The 20,878-nt window shown below is 40.3% G+C and overlaps 1 protein-coding gene across 9 annotated transcripts in view; it reads right to left on the minus strand.

Annotated features, from left to right (window-relative positions):
- Positions 1-269: 269 nt before the first annotated feature.
- Positions 270-20,878, minus strand: part of THRB (thyroid hormone receptor beta) — a 165,192-nt gene continuing 144,583 nt past the window's right edge. For all 9 annotated transcript variants that reach the window (XM_035556357.2, XM_050708565.1, XM_050708567.1 and 6 more), the window contains 6 exons: positions 17,588-17,688; positions 13,191-13,338; positions 10,255-10,460; positions 6,983-7,129; positions 2,387-2,645; positions 270-914 (listed from right to left, as the gene is read on the minus strand). In XM_035556357.2, the coding sequence (XP_035412250.1) occupies positions 673-914; positions 2,387-2,645; positions 6,983-7,129; positions 10,255-10,460; positions 13,191-13,338; positions 17,588-17,688 (1,103 nt within the window). In that variant the 3' untranslated portion in view covers positions 270-672. The remainder of the gene's footprint in view (positions 915-2,386; positions 2,646-6,982; positions 7,130-10,254; positions 10,461-13,190; positions 13,339-17,587; positions 17,689-20,878) is intronic.

The following is a 20,878-nucleotide window of genomic DNA, read 5'->3' on the forward strand; positions in this document are numbered from 1 at the left end:
ATACACGTGGAAAAAAATGAATCAGTCCCTTTTACCACTCCGCATTTTCTAGATACTTGATTTATGGGGCACGGTTAAACTGCATCCATTGGAACAATCCTCAGATAATGATGGGATCATGATGGTGATGAAGATCCTAGATCATAATGGTAATTGTCACAATAGAAACAACCATGAAGACTGGAAATTTCATTGCATTAAATGGTCACTTGTGCCCTGCAAAGTGAGGTAATACTAGACAGAATTGCCAGGATCAAATTAACAATAGCTGCTTTAACTTGGAGGCCAATTTATTTTCTGCCACTTCAATTAATCTCCCATAACTTCCAAGCAATGATGCATGTGAGCTGGTGACCACGCAAGTGCTGGTGAATGAGACTGGTCTGTTTGTATTTTCACTGTTAAGCTGTCAAAGCATTCACATCAAAGGACCGAAGAACAAACTGCAATAGTCACAAGTACCTGCATTAAAGGGATGTTTTCATCCATGTGTATGCAACTGCCCCCAGCAACCCCAAACAAACAAACAAACAAAAACAAACAAAAACCCAACCCCGCCTCAAGAATCAGAAGAGAACAAAAGAAGAACAAACAAGGGTGAGAAGAGCTGGGCAATGGAATGACATGACAGCCAGTAGTGCGACAGGGGTGCGGAGGACTGCTCCAGTCTCTCTAATCCTCAAACACCTCCAGAAACAACGGAGGGAAGAGTTCTGTGGGGCACTCCACCTTCATGTGCAGGAAGCGGCTGGCATGGCAGGCTCCAATCATTCGCAGATCTGTCACTTTCATCAGCAGTTTTGGCCAAAAGTGTGCAACATGGTGTTTTCTGTAATTAATGTAGTGTTCAAATGCCAGGAGGAAACCCTCTTGACACTTTTCTATCCTCTCGACGCAAACAAGGCCTGGGCGATCTGCAGATACAAAGAAACAGAATTATCATTAAAACTCATTTACTTTAAGGAATTCTTGGTCATAAATTAGGTAAAATAGGATGATTCTGTCATAAGAAAAGATGGAGGCCAAGGGAATCTGCTTTGACTCAAACAACTTCTTTGACCCTGGGCATCTCATTTACATGTGCCTCAGTACTATCCTTGATAGAACAAGGAGATAATTCTTCCTTTCTTCATCCTTTGTCTGTTTTGCCCGTCTTCTTGAAAATAGCTGTTTGGGAAGTGTTTCCTTGCAGTGACTGGAGCAGCATATCCTTGATTTCAGCTGAGGCTTCTATGTATACCTTACTGTAAAACAACTACTAACCAAAAAATTCCTCGTCAGATATCTAAATTACAGTTCTTTCCTATCTCTTTCACTACAGCCTGCAAGGCTTTGATCAGTCTTTGATCCACAAGTGAGCTGCAAAGGAAACTGTTATGGAGCACCACAGAACAATAAATGCTGAAAGTTTGGCAGAAAGTTTGAATCAGCTCCCATGTGAGTGCTGGAAAAGTTCCTTTCACAGGTCACTCTTCAGGAGACAGTTCTAGGAAAGCAGGTCTTCTGAACTTTCTTCTGAAACTCCATTTGTGTATCACTGTGTAGGGAACTAAAAAGAAATCAAAATGTTTTGATTGGGAATGTCAAGTGCTGTGTTGTGATGAATGTGGAAACCTTTCTGTTTTGAAGACAAAGTTAATTCTTGTTAATTGCTGTCTGTGTACTATTACTCAGTGTCCAGTCTTCAAAGTGGTCTTAAAACAAAACCTTGCCAAATCTGTCGCTGCCCAAGAATGGAATTTCCTCTTTGGGCTGGCACAGTCAGCGGAAGCATATTTGAAAATATATTTGATCTGAGAAGGAAAGAAACTCTTTGGAAATCATACAAAACGGTCTATGCTGCTTCTGTATCATGTCACCAAGAGACCAGCTAAAACAGTCCCAGTGCAGGGAATCAACACAGCTCTCAAATGCCAGTTAGCAAGCGGGGGTGTTGTTAAGTAGGAAAAAACAAAGGTCAAACTAAGCATGTGAGACTGCTGGAAATGCATATTAACTGTACTTCTCACCTAGTGCATGACAGCACTTAGGGGGACAGGGAACTTACTGTAAGGACAAGTGTTGCTAAATTATCATTTTTCTAGTCAAGGCAAACTGGCTCAGAACCAGATCTTTCTGATGATCACTCCTGCCTCCCTGTTAAGTCACTAAACTGAGCTAGATGTGTCACCAAAGCCACTTCTATGCCTGTCTCTCTGAATACCCTTTTTTCCTTGTGCTCACGAAACTGATTTTAAAATGCATCAGATTTTGAGAGAGAATTTTACCCACATTACTCCAATCAGCACTACAAGATCTAACGTGCCCCATTTCTTTAAAGAGAGACTTGTGATGAAGACTAAAGAGTTTCAGAATGATTGGGGTCCCAATATATTTCTGTTCTCACCTGACGACATGAGCAGAACAGCCTGAAGAAGGGCAACCTCGGTGTCATCCAGGTTAAATGAAGAAAGAGACATGCCCAGGTCAAAAATGGCATCAGACACTACGCCAAGACCCCCATTTTTCAGCTGGCCCCTCGTCACCGCCATCTCCCCATTTAGCGTTAAAGTCTCACTCTCGGGGTCATAGCGAACTGCTGCTCGGAGGGACATTATCTCCATACAGCAGCCTTTCAGAAGGATGATCTGGTCTTCACATGGCAGCTGCAGAAATCATAAATGGTAAAGAAAAATATGTGTTTTTCAAACCAAACTGATTTACAACTACAGTAAATTCTTGACCATGAATCCACATTTAACATCCCAGGGCACTACCTGGCGTACAGCAGTCTCCCTACAAACGTGCTGCTGACCAGCTAGTTCGAGTGCACCTCACAAAACTCCAAGACTCGCATTCCTGCTTTCAGAAACTCCTGGCAGGTTAACACCCTCACGTACCCTTAGAAAATCTAGTGATAACACAGTGGTAGGGAAGTGGACCTCAGCAAGATATTCACAGCAAACCAAATCGGTGCAGATGCTCAGGTGAAGTGACGCAACTTTCAGGAGTGCTCCTTTCCGTGAGACCTCTTAGTTTGTGGGAACATTACAAAACGAAGTCCAATAAACCTTAAGAAGGTTTATTCTGAGAGGTTCCTCTCTTCCACTCCTGAGCTCCTCCAGCTTATAACTTGGCATAACAGAATAAACTGTAATTGGGGCTGGTAAAGGCCCAGTCAAACTCACTGCCAGCCCTGCTGATTTCTCACCTGACCACAGTGGAAGATGTTTAGTAGGGTCCAGAAGAGTAGACTGCTTTGTAATAAACAGAATTGAATATATATATTTTTTTAAATCTAAAAGAGGTATCTCAATCAGTGGGGCATGTGCTATGAATTCTCTGTCCATTTCAAAAAACACAAGTTATCAAGCTATATTATCCTAGTAAGGCTGACCTCCCTAGACTCCCTATTTATTGCTGGACAGACAAAAAAATCTATGGCATAGGTCCAGCTTTTATGCTGGTGCATAAGCTGTGATCTTCAGGGCATGTGGCAAGACTTGTCTCTTCTGTAACTTAAAAAATGGTAAGGTGTCCAAATTGGCAGAGGTAGGTTCTGTTTTTATAAAGTATTACCAGGATGTTGACACATTAGGAGAATGTGTTCTATAAAGCATGTCTTTATATTTACATAGGTAGTCCAATAATAGCAAAAATAGTAAAAAAAAAAAACCAAAAACAAGGCTATTTTGAGATCGTCACTAAATGAATAGCAACGAGTCGCATGTGAAAAAGTGACTTGTATCTACTTGCACTGAAAGAAAGCAAAAATTCTTTCATTTCTGATTCATATCAAGTTATATTTACCTGAATTTCAATTCAAGATGAAAAAAAAACAACTCAACAAAACAAACCACAAAACACTGTAAGTTTATGTGGCAACTGTGCACTCACAAAGCAATTGCATTTATTTGGTGTAAAACCATGGAGAGTGGATGCCAGACAGTTACCTAACACTAGAGGAAAGCAGCTGCTTGTTAGAGAAGAGTTTAAAGCACAAAGCCAGCCACAGTCAGAAAAGTAGTTGAATCATGCAGCTATTTTTCCAGCAATGCCAACTTCAGGTGTAAAGTGCTTGATATATAAGAAAAATGACTCATCCTGTTCAGGGCAATCACTTTGTCTGAGGATCACACTCAGCTCAGCGGTAGTGTGTGGAAGGCTGCACAGACAAAGGGGCAGTCTTGTTACCCAACGACACCACCACTGTTTGGCTGCTGAGACCAAAGTAGGGAAACGAACATGGTAAGAAATTAAAGAAAAAGAAAAAAGAAAAAAGAAAAAAGAAAAAGAAAAAGAAAAAGAAAAAGAAAAAGAAAAAGAAAAAGAAAAAGAAAAAGAAAAAGAAAAAGAAAAAGAAAAAGAAAAAGAAAGAAAAAAGTGAGCAACCATGAGAGATATAAGAAAAGGTAACTGCAGACAAAAAACAGACATGAGAGAAAGGAAGGGAGAAGAACCAAAGAGAAATGAAGAAAAAACCCTAAGGAGGAGAATGAAGAATGGGGGAAGAAAACCAGACAGACACTAGTAGGGAAGATATTACTTGACACTTCAGCTGTTTTAGTAGTGAGCCATTAAACCATAGAGAACTTCTCTTCCTACATGAACCTTCTTAAAAATTCTTTGTTGTAGAGGTGATCTGACTTTGCATATCCACCACTTCTTTCCTAATTCTGAAGGATACACCTGTTTCGCTGACACTGTGCCTCAGGTCTTATTTGCCAATAGCAGCATTTACCAAAGACAGGAGGCCTGAACTTCAGTTGTGCTCCCAACTATGCAAGTTTCAATACTACACCCATCACTGAGCATTGCATCCAGAGCACCATCCAGGAGCGGGGTAAACAAATGTGACTGATACCTGCCACACGTTGTCCTTTCCTTTTCTCACTGTAGGGAGAAAATGCAAAAGGCAGAAACCTGAGGTGTTCACCCCAGCAGGACATCCTGGCAGCCATCACTCACATGTAATGCAGTGCGTGGAGCTGAGCTGAGCCACCTAGAAGGGTTGTGTACGCAGACTTATCCAACGTGGAATCACTGATGCCCATGACACCTAAACTCACATCAAACTGATTAAGTTCTGCTTAGTCAGTCTCCTTCACAGAGATACACAGCACTCTCAGCCTAAGCCCGTGTGGAAATTAAGAATGGAGATAATGTTTGAATGCTGTGTATGTCCTATGGGAGAAAGGAGGATTTTTTTCTCATAAACCAGTCCATAGCCCACACAGCATTCCTTCTAAGAAAAAGATATGGATTAAAAAACATGAATGTATGAAATAAAGTCAACAAGACAGTGCCCCTTCAAAAAGGAGCAAGCATTTGTCATTTTCTTTATGCTATAGCAGCAACTATTTGACAGCTCAGGACAGCTGTCCTATCCCTTTGTGTTCACCATGAGCTGCCCCTCACTCTGCTGTCAAACCTCGCTGTATATGGGTGTATGGGTGTCAGGTTCACAGAGTGGCTCAGCTGTAAGCAAAGCCTGTCCTAGCCGAACTGTGTAACTTACAGAGCTCATGCCCAGCTACTCCTTGACTTCCTCAGCCATGCTTCCTGCTCAGCTCTGACACAAGTGGGCCCATGGTAGCCAGGAGGGGTAGGAGATGTCAGATGGGCACTGCAGTCCGTGTCTGACTGGCAAAGCTTTTTAAATTAAAAAGACTACCTTGTTACGTCAGTGCAACTTCCGACCAACAAACACTAAATCAGAGGAGACGGTTTCCCTCAGACACTCAATGCTGCAGGGGCCTCCTGATCTATGGATATGTTCCTTGTTTTTTTAAAAATCTTAATGCTGGGCCACTATTTCATGCTCTGTTGGCTGATGGAGCTAATGCTAAGATTAGCCAGGGAGAGCTATTTACACTATGCCAACCATTGATATTTAGCTCTTCTTACTCTGTAGGTGCCAGAGGAGGTAAAGACCATTAACTGACTTAAATAGCTCTCCTTGACTGACCTTAAAGAAAAGCTGCCAGCCACAGAAGAGTAAAATGCTATGGCTGCCTTAACTGACTGATGTTTCTTTCCTGACTGTTTACTTATTAGAGGGAAAAGCTGTTCCCATGTTAGGGAGCCCAATGAACTCCTTGAGCATGGTCACCCTCCAGCAGAGTCAAGTGTTGTTCTGCAGTGTGGGAGAGCAGGCAGGCATCCTTCCATGGCTGGACTGGGGATATTTCCATGTTAAAACTCTCATGGTTGTGGATCCTAAGGGATTAGCAAGACTTAAAATTATTACAACTATTAAGACTGAAATATTCTTTTAGTTACACTTGGGCTGCAGTTACGATAACGTTTTTTAATCTAGGAAAAAATATCATCAGCCATTACATCTGGTCCTTCATTAAAAATGATACCTCAATGTAAATGAGATCAGCCTAGGCCTCCGTATTCCTAATGTGCAGCCAGGTCTATTTGAGTCTATTTAGGGTACGTTTTACATGTGACTATCTACCTGGAATGACACCCCATTACTTTAACAGATTCTCTTATGCACACCCTCCTTGTTCAGGAAAAACATGCCTAGGGAATACAATGAGGCAAGTGCCATTCCTGGATAGGGATACGTTCCTGCATTTGAAGAATTTGTTACTGCATAGATCCAGCTCCACAATACTAAACCTGCCAAGGAACTGGAAAGCACAGAGGGAAGTGTGTGCTAAAATATCTGACTAAACGTATCAAATATACCTCTAGACAGCTTCCTTTGGCTCATTTGCTTTGTACAAGGCTACCTCTAAAGACATTCAGGTCCCTAATGAACCATGACGACTTCCAGATGAACAAAATCAGGATTTCAGTAATCACAGGAAAAAGAAAACTCATAAAAATCCAGATGATTCTAATCCCATCTATTTTGATTCTTAGTTTTTCTGATTTTAGATGTAGCCATTTTTTAAAGTAAAGTCCTACCTGTTACAGTTCAGTGCCAGTATTTTGAATACAGTATAACTACAGCTATGTAAATGAGGGATGCAAGGATTTTTCTTACCTCACAAAACATAGGCAACTTTTTGGCAAAATCCACCACTCTTGTAATCGCTGGTGTGATAATTTTTGTAAACTGGCTGAAGGCTTCTAAATCCACTTTCCCACCTTCTGGGGCATTAACTATTGGTGCTTGACCAATGTCTTCTGGCTAAGGATATCAAGAAAGATATTTAAAGGAACAATATATCTTCGAGCAAGCATTTGATACTCTTAAAAAGTCCTGCTTGGGGCAACAAAGATACGTTAAAATAAAAAATAATACTATTTTTTTTAAATCCACTTTTTAAGTTATGCCCATTATGCCACAAACTGTGAATTTGTTTGTAAAGCATTTGTGAAAGAGAATACTGCACATGGAAATGGGGGACCGGCAAGCCACTCCCCATGCTGTGTGGGCAGCTGCATTTTTGTGCACATGCAGTTTCTTCCTTGTGCCTCTATCTGAATATTTTGTGGGTGCAGTTTATGTATTTTTTGCTTTAAAATATAGGCATGATCTTGTTTCTTAAGTGATGAGTTTCTCACAAGTTGCTCTAAAAGCAAAGGGCACAGAGGTGACTTATTACACCTTAGAAGATGCTCAGCGCTTTGCAGTACTGGGCTATTTCACCTACTCTAAGTTCTGAAATCATCCCCAGAACAGATTGCCCAATATCACAGAGCTCCAGGCAATTGTCAAGGCCTGTTTCCAAAACTAGGCTAAAACAACTGATGACTACGAACAGGCTAATGCAAAGCTAGTCTGGATAAACTGACTAGAATTTGAACTCATCTGGGTAAAATTCTGGTTGAAAATCATCTTCTGCATGACTTTAGACCAAGACTTCTCCAAGCAAGAAAAAAAATCCTATTATGAAGATTTCAATAGGAACACATAATAAAATAGGTTTGACCAGAATTCATATTGAATGTTTTTCATTCTGACTGCATTTCAACATGTTCTCCCGATTCTCTGACAGTTTGTCAATGTCAGTGTGTATTTTTAAAACAGACAAAGCTGTTCCTCTGTTTGCTAAGTGCAGCTTTGCAGTTGTAAAAGACCTGCCAAACACTATGCAGAGGTTCCACTTTGTTCATGTTAGAGAGTTCAAAATGGGATAAGGCCCAGAGAACAATGCCTTTAAGACTGATGGAGTTCATGACGTTCATATAAGGGCACTTAAGCAGGGGAGGTGCTGAAACTGCTGCCTGTAATAAAAACTTGTGCTCGATAGTTTTTTTTTTTAAAGCAACACATCATAAAAGATCCTTCCCCATCTCTGTCATCAGTCTGAATCCAAATCTAACTTCTTTCAAGAAAAAACTCAGCAGTGCACTAATAAAACAAGAACCAATTGTAAAAGAACAATGAAGAGGACTGGGCTCAATTATCTAGGGGCTTCTCCTGCTAAAAAGCTCAAATAATCCCAGTTTTAGGCTCTCCCCTTCCCTGCATCTTGAAAAACTAAACCACATTGTCTGCGTGCTCATGATAAACAATATTCATCACTTCCAAGCAAGAAGACCCAAAGCTGAAGCCACGCACAACATTGTTAGTGAGAAGAAAAGAGAATACAGCATTGCCTTGGGAAAGCCAGAAGAATTCAAGTGGCTAGCTAAAACAAACACACTCCAGAAGGGCATGCTGCTGGAGAGCCCTTGCCACCTAACTCACCTCAACAGGAAAAGAGGTCCAGGCCTCCAGGGAGCTCCTGCTGTTGAAGGACCACCCTCATCTGCCAAAGGGCTGACCCACAGCTCGTGAAGTGTGGAGTCAGCTCCTCCTGTTCTCCAACAGCTTCTGGCAGGGAGTTTTCAAAGCCCTCTGCCTAGAGTTGTCAGGCCACCCTGGACTTTCCCTTCTGTGCTCACTGCAAGGTGTCAGTGAGCTCCCTACACTCACCTTGAAACTCTAGGGCTTCAGCATGAGTGAAAAAAAACCACGGAGGGCCCGGAGCGAGGGCTGCACCAAGAGCAGTTTGGTCTGGCCTAGAGCCAGCTGTGGAGGTCACCACTGGTTTCTGAACTGTCCATTTCAGCTGCCACCCCTGCCTCTGCCCCATTTTGCCCCTCTCCCAACAGCCCTGTCCTTACATCACCTTACGCCCTGCCTCATGCCTGTACCCCAACCTCAAGCTCCCCAGTTTTATATCACCTAAAGCAGGTGATACCATCAGAACAGTATTCCTGTCCAAATAACCACGCGCTACCGCAGCTGATGTTATAGTTTCAGCTTCTTGGCCTGTTAAAACCCATGTAGCAAATCTTGCTATACAGGAAAACTGGAAATTTCTCTGTTACTTCTTGCCAGTGACCACTGGCTGTGTTTTCCTGACAGCACACTACTATGAACGTGTGGCCTTTCATTTAGAAATCTGGGCACTGCCACTGGAGTTAACAAAACATTATAAAAGGGATCAGGTGATTTGAATATCAAGTTTCTCCTTGCAATTTAACAATGGGTAAAGATTCCCATTGTGGATTAGGCAGCAGGAGCCTAGGCTTGCACAAAATGAACGTACTCTATCTGATTTGGTATACCCAGGCTGTTAAAGGTGCCCGTGTATTCCTGACATGCAGTCTATAATCCGTCTTTTGTGCTGTCTAAGCATTCTGTATTCTGCAAGGATTTTCTTTAAAAATTGATCTAGAAAAATAAAACAAATTATTTCCTAAGCCTGAGCATCACTATTTATTTTCCAGTCCTTGGGTATAGGCTGAAAACTTCAGTCCTCTTGTAGTTTGCAAACCCAATACGATACTGTAGGTATCATCCTGCTTTCATTGAAATTTATTTTTCTTCATCAAATTTACTTTAATTAATGTGCTCACTTTGGAACAAGGAAACAAGAAGTACAAGTTATTAATTAAAAATATCAGTTTCCATTTAAAACTTGCCATTTTTTCTAACACTTTAAATACATTGTATGCTAGTCCCTAATAAAGACAACTGTTCCTAGATATAATACATAAAAAAACATATGGTGCACATTATAGACTGATACTGCTGTTAATCAGGAGTGAAACAATTTTTCTACTTTTTCTTATCATAGCACATTAGAAATATACAGCTGGGTAAGCCTGAACTGAGTAATAAGCTATTTATCTTTTGAAGTACATGGTCTGATCAAATATTGAACCTCAGCCAAGAGTAAGTAAGCAGTAACTACAAAAATAAACAATTTTTCATTTAAGCCAATACAGATACACCAGTGGCTGCAACGCTGGGAAGGGACTTCAGAAGAAACAAAGGAACCTGACTCCGAGAGCAGCGTAAAAGGCTGAAGTCCCTACCAGAAATTTCCTTTTTTGCTTCCAGTGGCTTCCTTGTGCATTGGTGGCCACATGTGCTTCAGTGACAATTTTGATCAGCTCCCATTCCTCATCTGTTGGCTCTGGTTTGTGCCCAATTGTTTTCTGCAGCTCTTCCCGACGTCTCTTCTCTCGATTTTCTTCTATCAGCTTCCTCTTTGCCAACCGCTTGCTGTCATCCAACACCACTAGCAGGGATAAAAACATTCAAAAATGGCAGGGAGCTCTTACGGTTGTCTGAACTTTGGTCTTTCCTGTACCTGATGTACTAACTGATTACAAACTCCTTAACTGATCATAGAACCACAGAATGGTTTGGGTTGGAAGGGACCTTAAAGACCATCTAATTCCAACCCCCTGCCATAGGCAGGGACACCTCCCACCAGACCAGGTTGCCCAAGGCCCCATCCAGCCTGGCCTTGAACACCTCCAGGGATGGGGCATCCACAGCTTCTCTGGGCAACCTGTCCAGTGCCTCACCACCCTCTGAGTAAATAATTTGTTCCAAATATCTAACCTAAATTTCTTTCAGTTTAAAGCCATTATCCCTCATCCTAACACTACATGCCTCTGTAAAAAGTCTCTTTCTGTCTTATACGCTCCCTCTAAATATTGAAAGGCCGCTCTAAGGTTTCCCCAGAGCCTTCTCTTCTCCAGGCAAAACAACCCCAGCTCTCTTGGCCTTTCTTTCAAGGAGAGTTGCTCCAGCCCTCTGATCATTTCTGTGGCCCTCCTCTAGACCTGCTCTAACAGGTCCATGTCTTTCTTGTGCTGGGGCCCCAGAGCTGAATGCAGTGCTCCAGGTGGGGTCTCACAAGGGTGAGATGGAGGGGGACAGTCACCTCCCTTGACCTGTTCATCACGCTTCTTTTGATGCAGCCCAGGATATGACTGGCCTTCTGGACTGCAAGCATGTACCGCCAGCTCACGTCCAGCTTTCCATCCAGCATTACCCTGCAGTCTTTCTCTGCAGAGCTGCTTTCAATTCATTCATCCCCCTGTCTGACCTCATGTCTGGGACTGCCCTGACACAGGTGCAGGACCTGGCACTTGGCCTTGTTGAACCTCATGAGGTTCATGTGGGTCCACTTCTCAGGCCTGTCCAGGTCCTCTGGATGGCATCCTTCCTTTCTATCCTACCAACTGAATCTCTCAGCTTGGCGTCATCTGCAGATGATAACAAACTGAGTGCTTTAATCAGCAAAGAAGTACTTCAATACAGTGAAATATGCTTCATTACCACACATGACATAGTTCTCTTATTTATCTCTCCAAACTTCATTTTTGCAGAAGCCTGGATTGCAAAGAATGATTTAGCATTCTAATCCTTCTAGTAACATTATGTCTACTACAATTGTCTTTGGTGGCTTATTCCACCAATAAAACTGATATGTAAAAGCTTTGTGAGGACTGAGACAAAACGCTCCTGTAACTGACTTGGTGTAATCCACATTGGGAAAGATGCATTTTTGTTTTCTTTAAAGCAGTATTAGCAAAATCAATACTCTATTGTTCATAATGTGCTCTTGTAAGCCAGTATAATATAATGGATTTAAAAGAGTTCATAGATGAGTGGTCTTATTCATAGGAGGATCAACTACCTGTTCCATGATATGACCAGAAACAACCTGCCTTTGGTTCTTTCCCCAAGCCCTACAAATGCAGTCATTCGGTGGCTCGCTAGATCCCCTCTAGTTCCAGCGATGCCAGACACACAGGCCCCAGGGCTGTATATCTCTGACCATCACAGAAGGTTTCTTCCCAATTCCCATACAAACACGAACAGGCCACTGAAAAGACTGGCCTGTTTAAGAGAAGGAGGACCATTCCGATCCACAATCGGTGGCATGCAAGTAGGAGTAACACAAGTCCTGTTTACGCAGTGCTGTTCACACATTTTAATTCTAAGGTGGGAGAAACCTTTCTTGAGTTCGAGATAGCTAGCTTGTCTGCCACTCTCAATGACAGCTCCTTTGACACATCTGTATGTGTTCTCCACAGAGACAGCTTTATGGTATTGACACTTTCTAGTCAGAAACAAACTCAGACAAACTTCTTTTTCTGTACAGCTGCTAAATAGTTGATGCTCATCATTGTCTGATGTGTCAGACTGGGATGGATTTGAACTGATGACCCAGAATTACTCAGTTATTCAGCTCCCTCTCCTAAAGTTCCACCTGGTTAAAATTGAGTCATTTATTCTGTTTCCTTCCATACGGAAAGCATTGTTATACATTACCAATGAAAAATACTAAGTTGGAATATTCTTATGTTGTTTACTGGGTCTGTTTTCCTTCTTTCCTTTTTCTTTTTTTTTTTTTTTTCCCAGAGGATTATGCTGGCAACAACCATTAACATTAATGCACAGGGAGATTTATGTGAGTTCCTCCCATTTGCACTAATTGAAGTTATTGGTGTAAATCCCTGTGCAACGTCAGGAAAAGAAGACCCCTAAGGGTTAATCTTACAGCCATATGTTCTAGTTCTTTAGAATGAGAGTCGAATTCTTTGCAGATAATTTCTTCAGAGCTAAAAATAAAACAAACAACTGCAGGATGACTCATACAATGACATTCAATTTCTCATCCTCCAGAATTTTCTAAACAAGATGTTTTTTTCAAGCAAAGTGTCCATCCAGATGCATTTCTCCCTCCTCTCCTCCTAAGAGTTAACATTCCTACTGCTACTCAGCCTGGTAAGGCCAGGAGAAGGTGCAGTCTGGTAAAGTGTAAACAAAAACTATAGCCTTTAAGAGTGGTTTGATGCAATGAGCGTATTTCCCCAGAACAAATTATTAAAAACAAAAAATGCTGGTAGTTCTACTTTACTTTAACAATCTTCAGCAATCAACATACTTTAGGCAAATAAATACATAAAAAAAAAAGAGAAAGGGAAGAAAAAGAGAAAAATATACTTACAATCTGTTGCCATGCCAACAAAGATACACTTTTTGAAGCGACATTCCTGGCACTGATTTCTTGTTACTTTGTCTATCACACATTTTCCTTCATATTTACAGGAATAGGTTGGATGGAGGTTTTTCTGAATGGTTCTTCTAAAAAATCCCTTAATGCAATAAATAAATACATTGGAAAGCATTAGTACTGTGTAATTTTTTCAAATTGAGAGTCACTTTGGTTTGGTAGAAATGCACCTAAGGATGCAAGATAAAACACTCCATTAAATTCTCAAAGAGGAAAAGAACAGAACAGTTTTATAGTTTTTGGTATTCCTTTTCTGAGTTTCATGGAGCACTTCCGGCCTAAAAATTAAAACATATAGGCATCTGAGATAAATAAAGGCATAAGGACAACTGCCCTGAGTAACAAATAACCATTACATGTATTCTTCCAGTCCTGTGTTTCTGTGTGCTCTTTTTTTTTTTTTTGTATTTGAACAAGGGAGTTTATTTTGAGCCAACTTCTAAATTACACAATCCATTCAAAGGATACTAGGAGACATATACATACTTTTAATTACAGGACAGCTTCTGCAAATAGTAAAGGTGTGTAAGTAATGCTACTAAAGGGTTAAGAATGAACAGTTTTGCTTCCATCTTTCCATCAAAGCCAAATAACCAATCAACCAACCAAGTCTGGGCAAGAATAAGAATTTTGCAGTCAAGCCCAATTCTCCCAGTCTTTGAGTTTGGTTCTAAATAATGGATCCATAATTCTCAAATGATCTGCATTTCTGAGAAAATGAATTAATTCATATTTACCACAAATTTCTGTATTCAAAACAAGTATCACCAATAAAGAGCTCTACCCCTCTCCATATATACTGTATCTACCTATCTATAATAATATATATATAGCCTATTGAAGTACAGATATGAGGTCAGATCCTCAGCTCACACAAACTAATGTACCCCCTAATGACAGTGTACGAATGACAGTAGGGAGTCACTGATTCGTACATACCACAGACCCTGGCCTTAGGTAGAGAGATCAGATACAACTTCTCTCTGAACATTATAGACCTAATCCTGATATTAATTTCAACATAAATTTTCTCAATGTCTTCAGCAAGAGCTAAAGTTCGCAAGACCATGGTAATATGGACAAGATAGGTTGCAAAGGCAGAAATTTAAATTCCATTTTAATTTCAATTGTCATCATTGTTTGAGACTGTCTACATTCAGCAATGCAGATTGGGACCACCTTGACATACAAAACATGCTGAGACCCTGGTCCTGTTTGACTGGGCCCCTGCAAATGGCTCTGGTTTCATTGAAAACAATGTCAACATCCAAGTGAGGAGGGATTTTATCTAATGAATAGTTTCTTCACTTCACTAGGCAAAAGGTCTGTTTTTAATCATGTTAGGTAACACTAGGTAAAATCTTAGAGCAGTGTGTAATATCTATCCCTTAATAAAGATGTATTAAGGCACATGTATAAGTCTATTTCAGCTTGTGCTTCTATCTCCTGCAAAGACAGTGAAGAACTCTGTCCTCATTAGAATTTTATCTTACAACATCCAGCTTGAGCTAAGGATACAACGTTTTCCTCCTTTGAAACAAAAAAACCTAAAATCTTAATTAAACTGACTTCATAAAGCATGTGTGTGACTCTTTACAGGACTGGGACCTGCTCGGTTGAGCCAAAATCCAGAAAGTCAAAGGCAAGATGTTCTCATGTGGAGTTTGGATGAGGTCTCAAATTCTCATTTACCCAACTGGATTTGGATTTTACTCTCAACACTGTGACAAATTCCTAGAGACAGAACCTGCCCCTCTCCTCCCTGAAGATGTCTCTGGACACCTAGGCACACTGAGTAACCTCTAGTTAGAGCAAGAAATAGAAAAACCTCTGATGAATCACAGGAAGTGGCACTGAACTTCTGTCTTCCAAACCTTGCATGGGACTTAATGTAGCTCTAGCTTTATAATTGTAACACTTCTCAGCAGCTGTGTGAGGACCAGCACATTTCATCCTCCCATTTCTTTGTATTCCTCAGATTTTTTTTGTAAAAGAAAACTCTTTGATCATCTCTAGAAAATATGTGATAAGGAAGTTGCTCTCAATATTTACCTAAACATTTCCTCACAGATCAACCATTTCTCTGCCTTGGTGTACAGACTCATTTTCAGCCTTAATCTTGGCGGTGTTTACACAAACGTATGCCACTTTCATTTCCTGTATTCTGTTCATGTATGCACATGCAAAAATAGGTGTATGTTGTTACGATCACAGCCACATTTGATTCCTCTGACAGATGATTCAGACTCCCTTACGTCATTGGAAATTTCACACATACACACAGTGAAGTACAGAAAGGGGAATTTCTAAGCTATAAGAAGAACAAGTAAATTTCAAAAGAAAATCTAGAAGAAAAATCTAGATTTCAAATCTTGAAAACAAGTAAATTTCAAAAAAAAGTAAAGAATCTGAGTATCAACGATAAAAGAAAGCACATTTTATTGTAAGGAAACCTCTCTTTTCCTAAATTCCTTTACTATGCACCTATACAGAAATAGGTGCAGTGGGTACAGCTTGGAGAAATAATTCAGTGACATCTGAATTTATTTATATTTGAAGCCCTTACAATTTACTCTCCAGAAATCATGTGTGAGGATCCTTTGCTCACAAAAGCACTCAACAAAGCAAATTTTTGTCTGTCAGCCCTAATTAAATTTGTTACAAAATGAAAGTAATTTTGAGTAGAAGCAACTAGTAAATGTCAAATTTATTGAGAATTAATCACATATACCTTTGCTGATAAATCATACAACTTGAAACGTATACGCAGACCCTCCAAAGCATGAGTTGAAATTGTCCACACAAAATAGCTGTCAAGCCATCTTGTACAGTGAATACATTTGCAAGAAGAACAACAAAACAAAACAGTCTGGAAGCTAACTATAAGGAGGAGAAAGAAATTTATTACTTGTTGCAAATTGTTACCTTGGTTCTTTGCGCACATAAGCATTATTTTAAATTGTACATCAGACAGAAGAATTATTTATGAAGACATAAGTAGATTTGGTATGCTATATGTTTACAATAGCTGGTAGGCATACAAAGAAACACTTCCGTTAGAGTACCAAAAACTTTAGTAGGAAATTTGGTGAGAAATATAGCTGTTCAGCTAGGGGCAAAAGCTATTTCATAATGCCCCACTACTGCCTACTTGTCATTGTATCTGAATTAAGTTATATTCACATATTTCATGAATTGTTATCATCTGGTATATGGGATGGAAATGGGTAAAAATCACTTGTTTGGTTCCACAATTTTTCTCATATATAAATATTTTTTCATGCATACATGTATGTATGCATATAAAACCATTATGAATATTACCACAAAGCTGTTACACATAGGATATTTAGGTCTTTGTGTATCTCATAAATGTATTTTAGGGTAATGCTGTACAACAGAAGGAACTATTTCAGTACTGTTACTGTGATATGGGGCTCTAAAGCCAATCCAAACCCAAAATTTCAAATCTAAATATTCCAGACTTCAGGAATGAACAGAATATGACTTTTGTGGCTTAGTCCCATGACACTACTGCATGACATGTGTGGTCCCATTTGTTGAGAAGAACTTTTTTTTTTTTTCCACAGGAAAGAATAGTTTTCTTACAGGATCTCAAGCTACTCAGGCAAATTTATGGCAGTGAAATCATGTAAAATGTGCCTGACTGTGTTACTTCTTTTTTCTTAATTTACTTGCCCAAAGCAATCCTTTTTTTCATTTTTCATGTAGCTTTAGAGATGCAATTTAGGACTGAAAGCACATTTAAATATTGTCAAGTTAAAGAAGCAAAAAAATTCTACATCTGTTTTAACTGGGTGTCAATGCCTCCTGAAGTGATGGATGTTACTGCTGCATGAGCATGTGGAAGGCACTTTTGTTTTTATTTCTTTGCAGTGATGATGGGAGGCACTGGAACACTGTTAATCACTACAGACTCATCATGGCCATAGGCAGAATCTCAGCTATTGCATAAACAGCTTCACTGAAGTTCCTGGGAGGATGCTGATGTACACTGGCTGAGAACATGGCCAAAGAAGCATTAAAAAAAAATGGAAATGAAAAAGCTAACAGTTAAACAACAACAAAAAATCTAAATTCATTGTCTTCTTTGCAGAAGCAAACACTGCAAAAATCAACTATATTCCTTATGCATATGAAGATCAGCAGCAGAGCCAGATATGGCTTATCATCAGTACTGGATGTTCTTATTCGCTTCTAATCTTTGGCTTTTTTTTTTTTTTTTTTTGACAGCACAGTTCAGGAAGTCTGTATAAATGGAGGAGCTGGAGAGCTATTTCTGATTCCCACCTTCCCACTGTGCCATTTACCTTGCAACCTTCACAAGTGATGCAGCGATAATGATATCCGGTGGCTTTGTCCCCACATACTACACATAGCTCATCCTTGTCTAAGTAACTGGGTATATACCCTGTAAAGAAAAAGAGGACGTGGCATGTAAACTCTATATAAAATGATATGATACATTCGATATAAAAATATCATAGTAACTTTCACTGCAGATCTTGTCTACTAGCCCCATACTTCTCAACTCACTGGATTTCCTGAATAAAAAACTCATGCTAACAATATCACAGAAGTATTTTAAACACATGGTGCAGTATCTTCCACCTTACACATTGTTTCAGCATCTACTGGTCAAGAGGGACAAGTCAGAGCATGATTGCTCTCTCCTGAATGAAATATTACCTCAAAAAAATAAATATATCTATTTTTACCTCAAAGGCTTTGATGTGAAAAAATAAATAACAGCAAGACACAGATTATATTTCTCTCTTCTGTTTCACAAAAACCTGATATGCTTGTGTACTGAAGATGAGGTTCCAGGTTGCAGAGTGAGTTGAGAGGGGCCTGCTAGTAAGAATATTTACTGACAGTGCCTTTGTTTCAAAACGGCTCTGCAGGTGTGGCTCCAAAAGTACCAGCAACAGATCACAAAAGCTGTATCGATCATAACTTACCTGGGTGTGTTCCACAGTTGCATTTAATATAGCTTGAATTTAGGGCAAAAATACGTGGGCATTCAAATATGTGTGTGTGTATGTGCATGTGTGAGAATATTTTCTCTTCTGAAGTGGTTCGCCAGACACCCAATGAGTCAAATCAAATATTACTACTATGAAAAACATTGGCAATGCTTAGTTCTTTTCCCACACCATTTGTTTTGACAATACAAACATATTCTCAATTTAAGCAAAACAACAACAACAAAAAAACAGTTTTGATGGTAACCAAAGTAATTCTGAACCAAAGAGAACTTTGAAATGGAGTAAAATACAAAACTTTCAAAGTAAGTATTGCCATAATTCATAATTAATGGAGTTATAGCACACAAGTTTTCTTTCTGAAAAACCTCTCTGTACAGATGTAACACAAAGACCTCAGATTCACTTTGAAGGGAGAGAGTGAAGTGCAGCTACTCATGTAACCCTGTAAAATTACTGAAGTACAGTGAATATTTCACAGAATGACCAAGTGGCTGGGGCTGGAAGGCACCTCTGGAGATTACTTAGTCCAACCTCTGTGCCCTAGTAGGGACACCAAGGCTCAGGGCTGTGTCCAGTTGGGTTTTGACTATCCCCAAGGATGGAGACTCCACAACCTCTCTGGGCAACCTGTGCCAGTGTCTGACTACCCTCACAGTAGAAGAAAAGGTTATTTTCTTACACTTAGATGGAATTCCCTGTATTTCTAGTTGTGTCCTTTGCCTCTAGTCCTGTCACTGGGCATCACTGAGAAGAGTTTGGCTCTGTCTTCACCACTCACCCCCATCAGGTCTTTTTACACATGGAGAAGTTCCCTGAGAACCTCCTCTGCCCCAGGTTGAACACTCGGTCTCTAACTCAGCCTCTCCTATGTCAGATGTTCCAGTCCCTTCAGCATCTCTGCAGCCCTTCACTGGACTTGCTCCACTGTGTCCATGTCTGTCCAGTTCTCCAGCCTGTCCCAGTCCCTCTGAAGGGCAGCACACCCACTTCGTGTATCTGCCAGTTTTGCATCATCTACGAACTTGCTGAGGGCAATATATGAGTGCAATGAGAGAGTCCTTTGGATGTGGCTGGCTGTAATATCATCCCTTTCACTGGCTTGCTGAACCCACCGGCAGCACAACACGTTAAACCTGACTCTGAGCTTGCTGCCTCGGTAGGGCTTGGTAGGCCACAGGCGCATGGAGAGCAACCAGCACCACGACTCATGGCACCAGAAGGCTGTTGGGGGATTTTGTGAGGGGATGGCTCTCATCCTCCTGTGACCAATGTGACCAAGGGTCAGCTCAGTAACAGGCAGCTTGAATGAAAGCATAATTAAGAGTAATTATGAGACCTGCACGTTACAGAGAGACAAATAAATCTCTTCAGGTAACGCTGGGACGCAGGACCACTTTGAAGCCATGCCCACCCATCTGCACCTTAGGTTTACTAACACTCCTGCTGGAGTCTGAAAGGGGACTGGTGGTGTGAGCAGTCTACATCATCAAGACTGATACGATACATCTTACTGATCTGTACTGATCTATACTGATACATCTTACTGATGTATCGTATCAGTCTTGATGATGTAGACTGCTCTTACTGATGTAGACTGATCTTACTGATGTATCGTATCAGTATTGAGTACGGCAAAGCAACAGATCTACATTAAAGTTATATTTCCCCTTTATGAACTTGGGTAAAGGCTGGTGGGCACGGAGCTGGTTCCGTGACCTTGAGGGAAGAGAGACAGCAGGGTTTCCATTCTAATTTACATCCCTGGCTCCTAACGGACATTATGCTGGTGGAGGATTAGCAGAGGCTATTATCCCCCACCTGCCCCCCTTCTGCTCACACAACACATGCACTACGTGGAGCTGACACGGGAGGAAGGAGCATCAGCGAAGGGAAACAGCATTTTCTGCTAAATTTCTTATTGCTATTCATGAAAGGCAGACCTAGTTGAGCATAGGCTATGCCCTCTAAAATTCAGTATCGCTGGCTTGCTTACTCAAGAAATACTTCTGAATTAAATGCCTTGATATTTCATTAAGTATATAATCTGGTTAGAACTGCTCATGTAATGGCAGCTTTGTTCTACTGGAGCAGCAGGAGACAACGTGTTTGAACTGCTTCCTTAAATACATACAGCAGCCTGCACATGTGATCGCTGGTGGCCATCTCCTTGGAGTTTCATGACTTTATCCTACTCGGGAAGCAGTTCTCAATCTGATGGAAAAGAAATCTACAGGCAGTCCTAGTCAGAAATGAAAAACAGAATCCCTATATGTAAGCACATTCCTTTTCTTTCCTTTCTTTTTTCTTTTCTTTTCTTTTTTCTTTTCTTTTCTTTTCTTTTCTTTTCTTTTCTTTTCTTTTCTTTTCTTTTCTTTTCTTTTCTTTTCTTTTCTTTTCTTTTCTTTTCTTTTCTTTTCTTTTCTTTTTCCTTTCCTTTCCTTTCCTTTCCTTTCCTTTCCTTTCCTTTCCTTTCCTTTCCTTTCCTTTCCTTTCCTTTCCTTTTTTTTCTTTTTCTTTTCTTTTTTCTTCTTTTCTTTTCTTTTCTTTTCTTTTCTTTTCTTTTCTTTTCTTTTCTTTTCTTTTCTTTTCTTTTTCCTTTTTCTTTTCTTTTCT

The sequence above is a fragment of the Cygnus atratus genome, chromosome 2 (genome assembly GCF_013377495.2).
Source record: "Cygnus atratus isolate AKBS03 ecotype Queensland, Australia chromosome 2, CAtr_DNAZoo_HiC_assembly, whole genome shotgun sequence".
Lineage (NCBI taxonomy): Eukaryota > Metazoa > Chordata > Aves > Anseriformes > Anatidae > Cygnus > Cygnus atratus.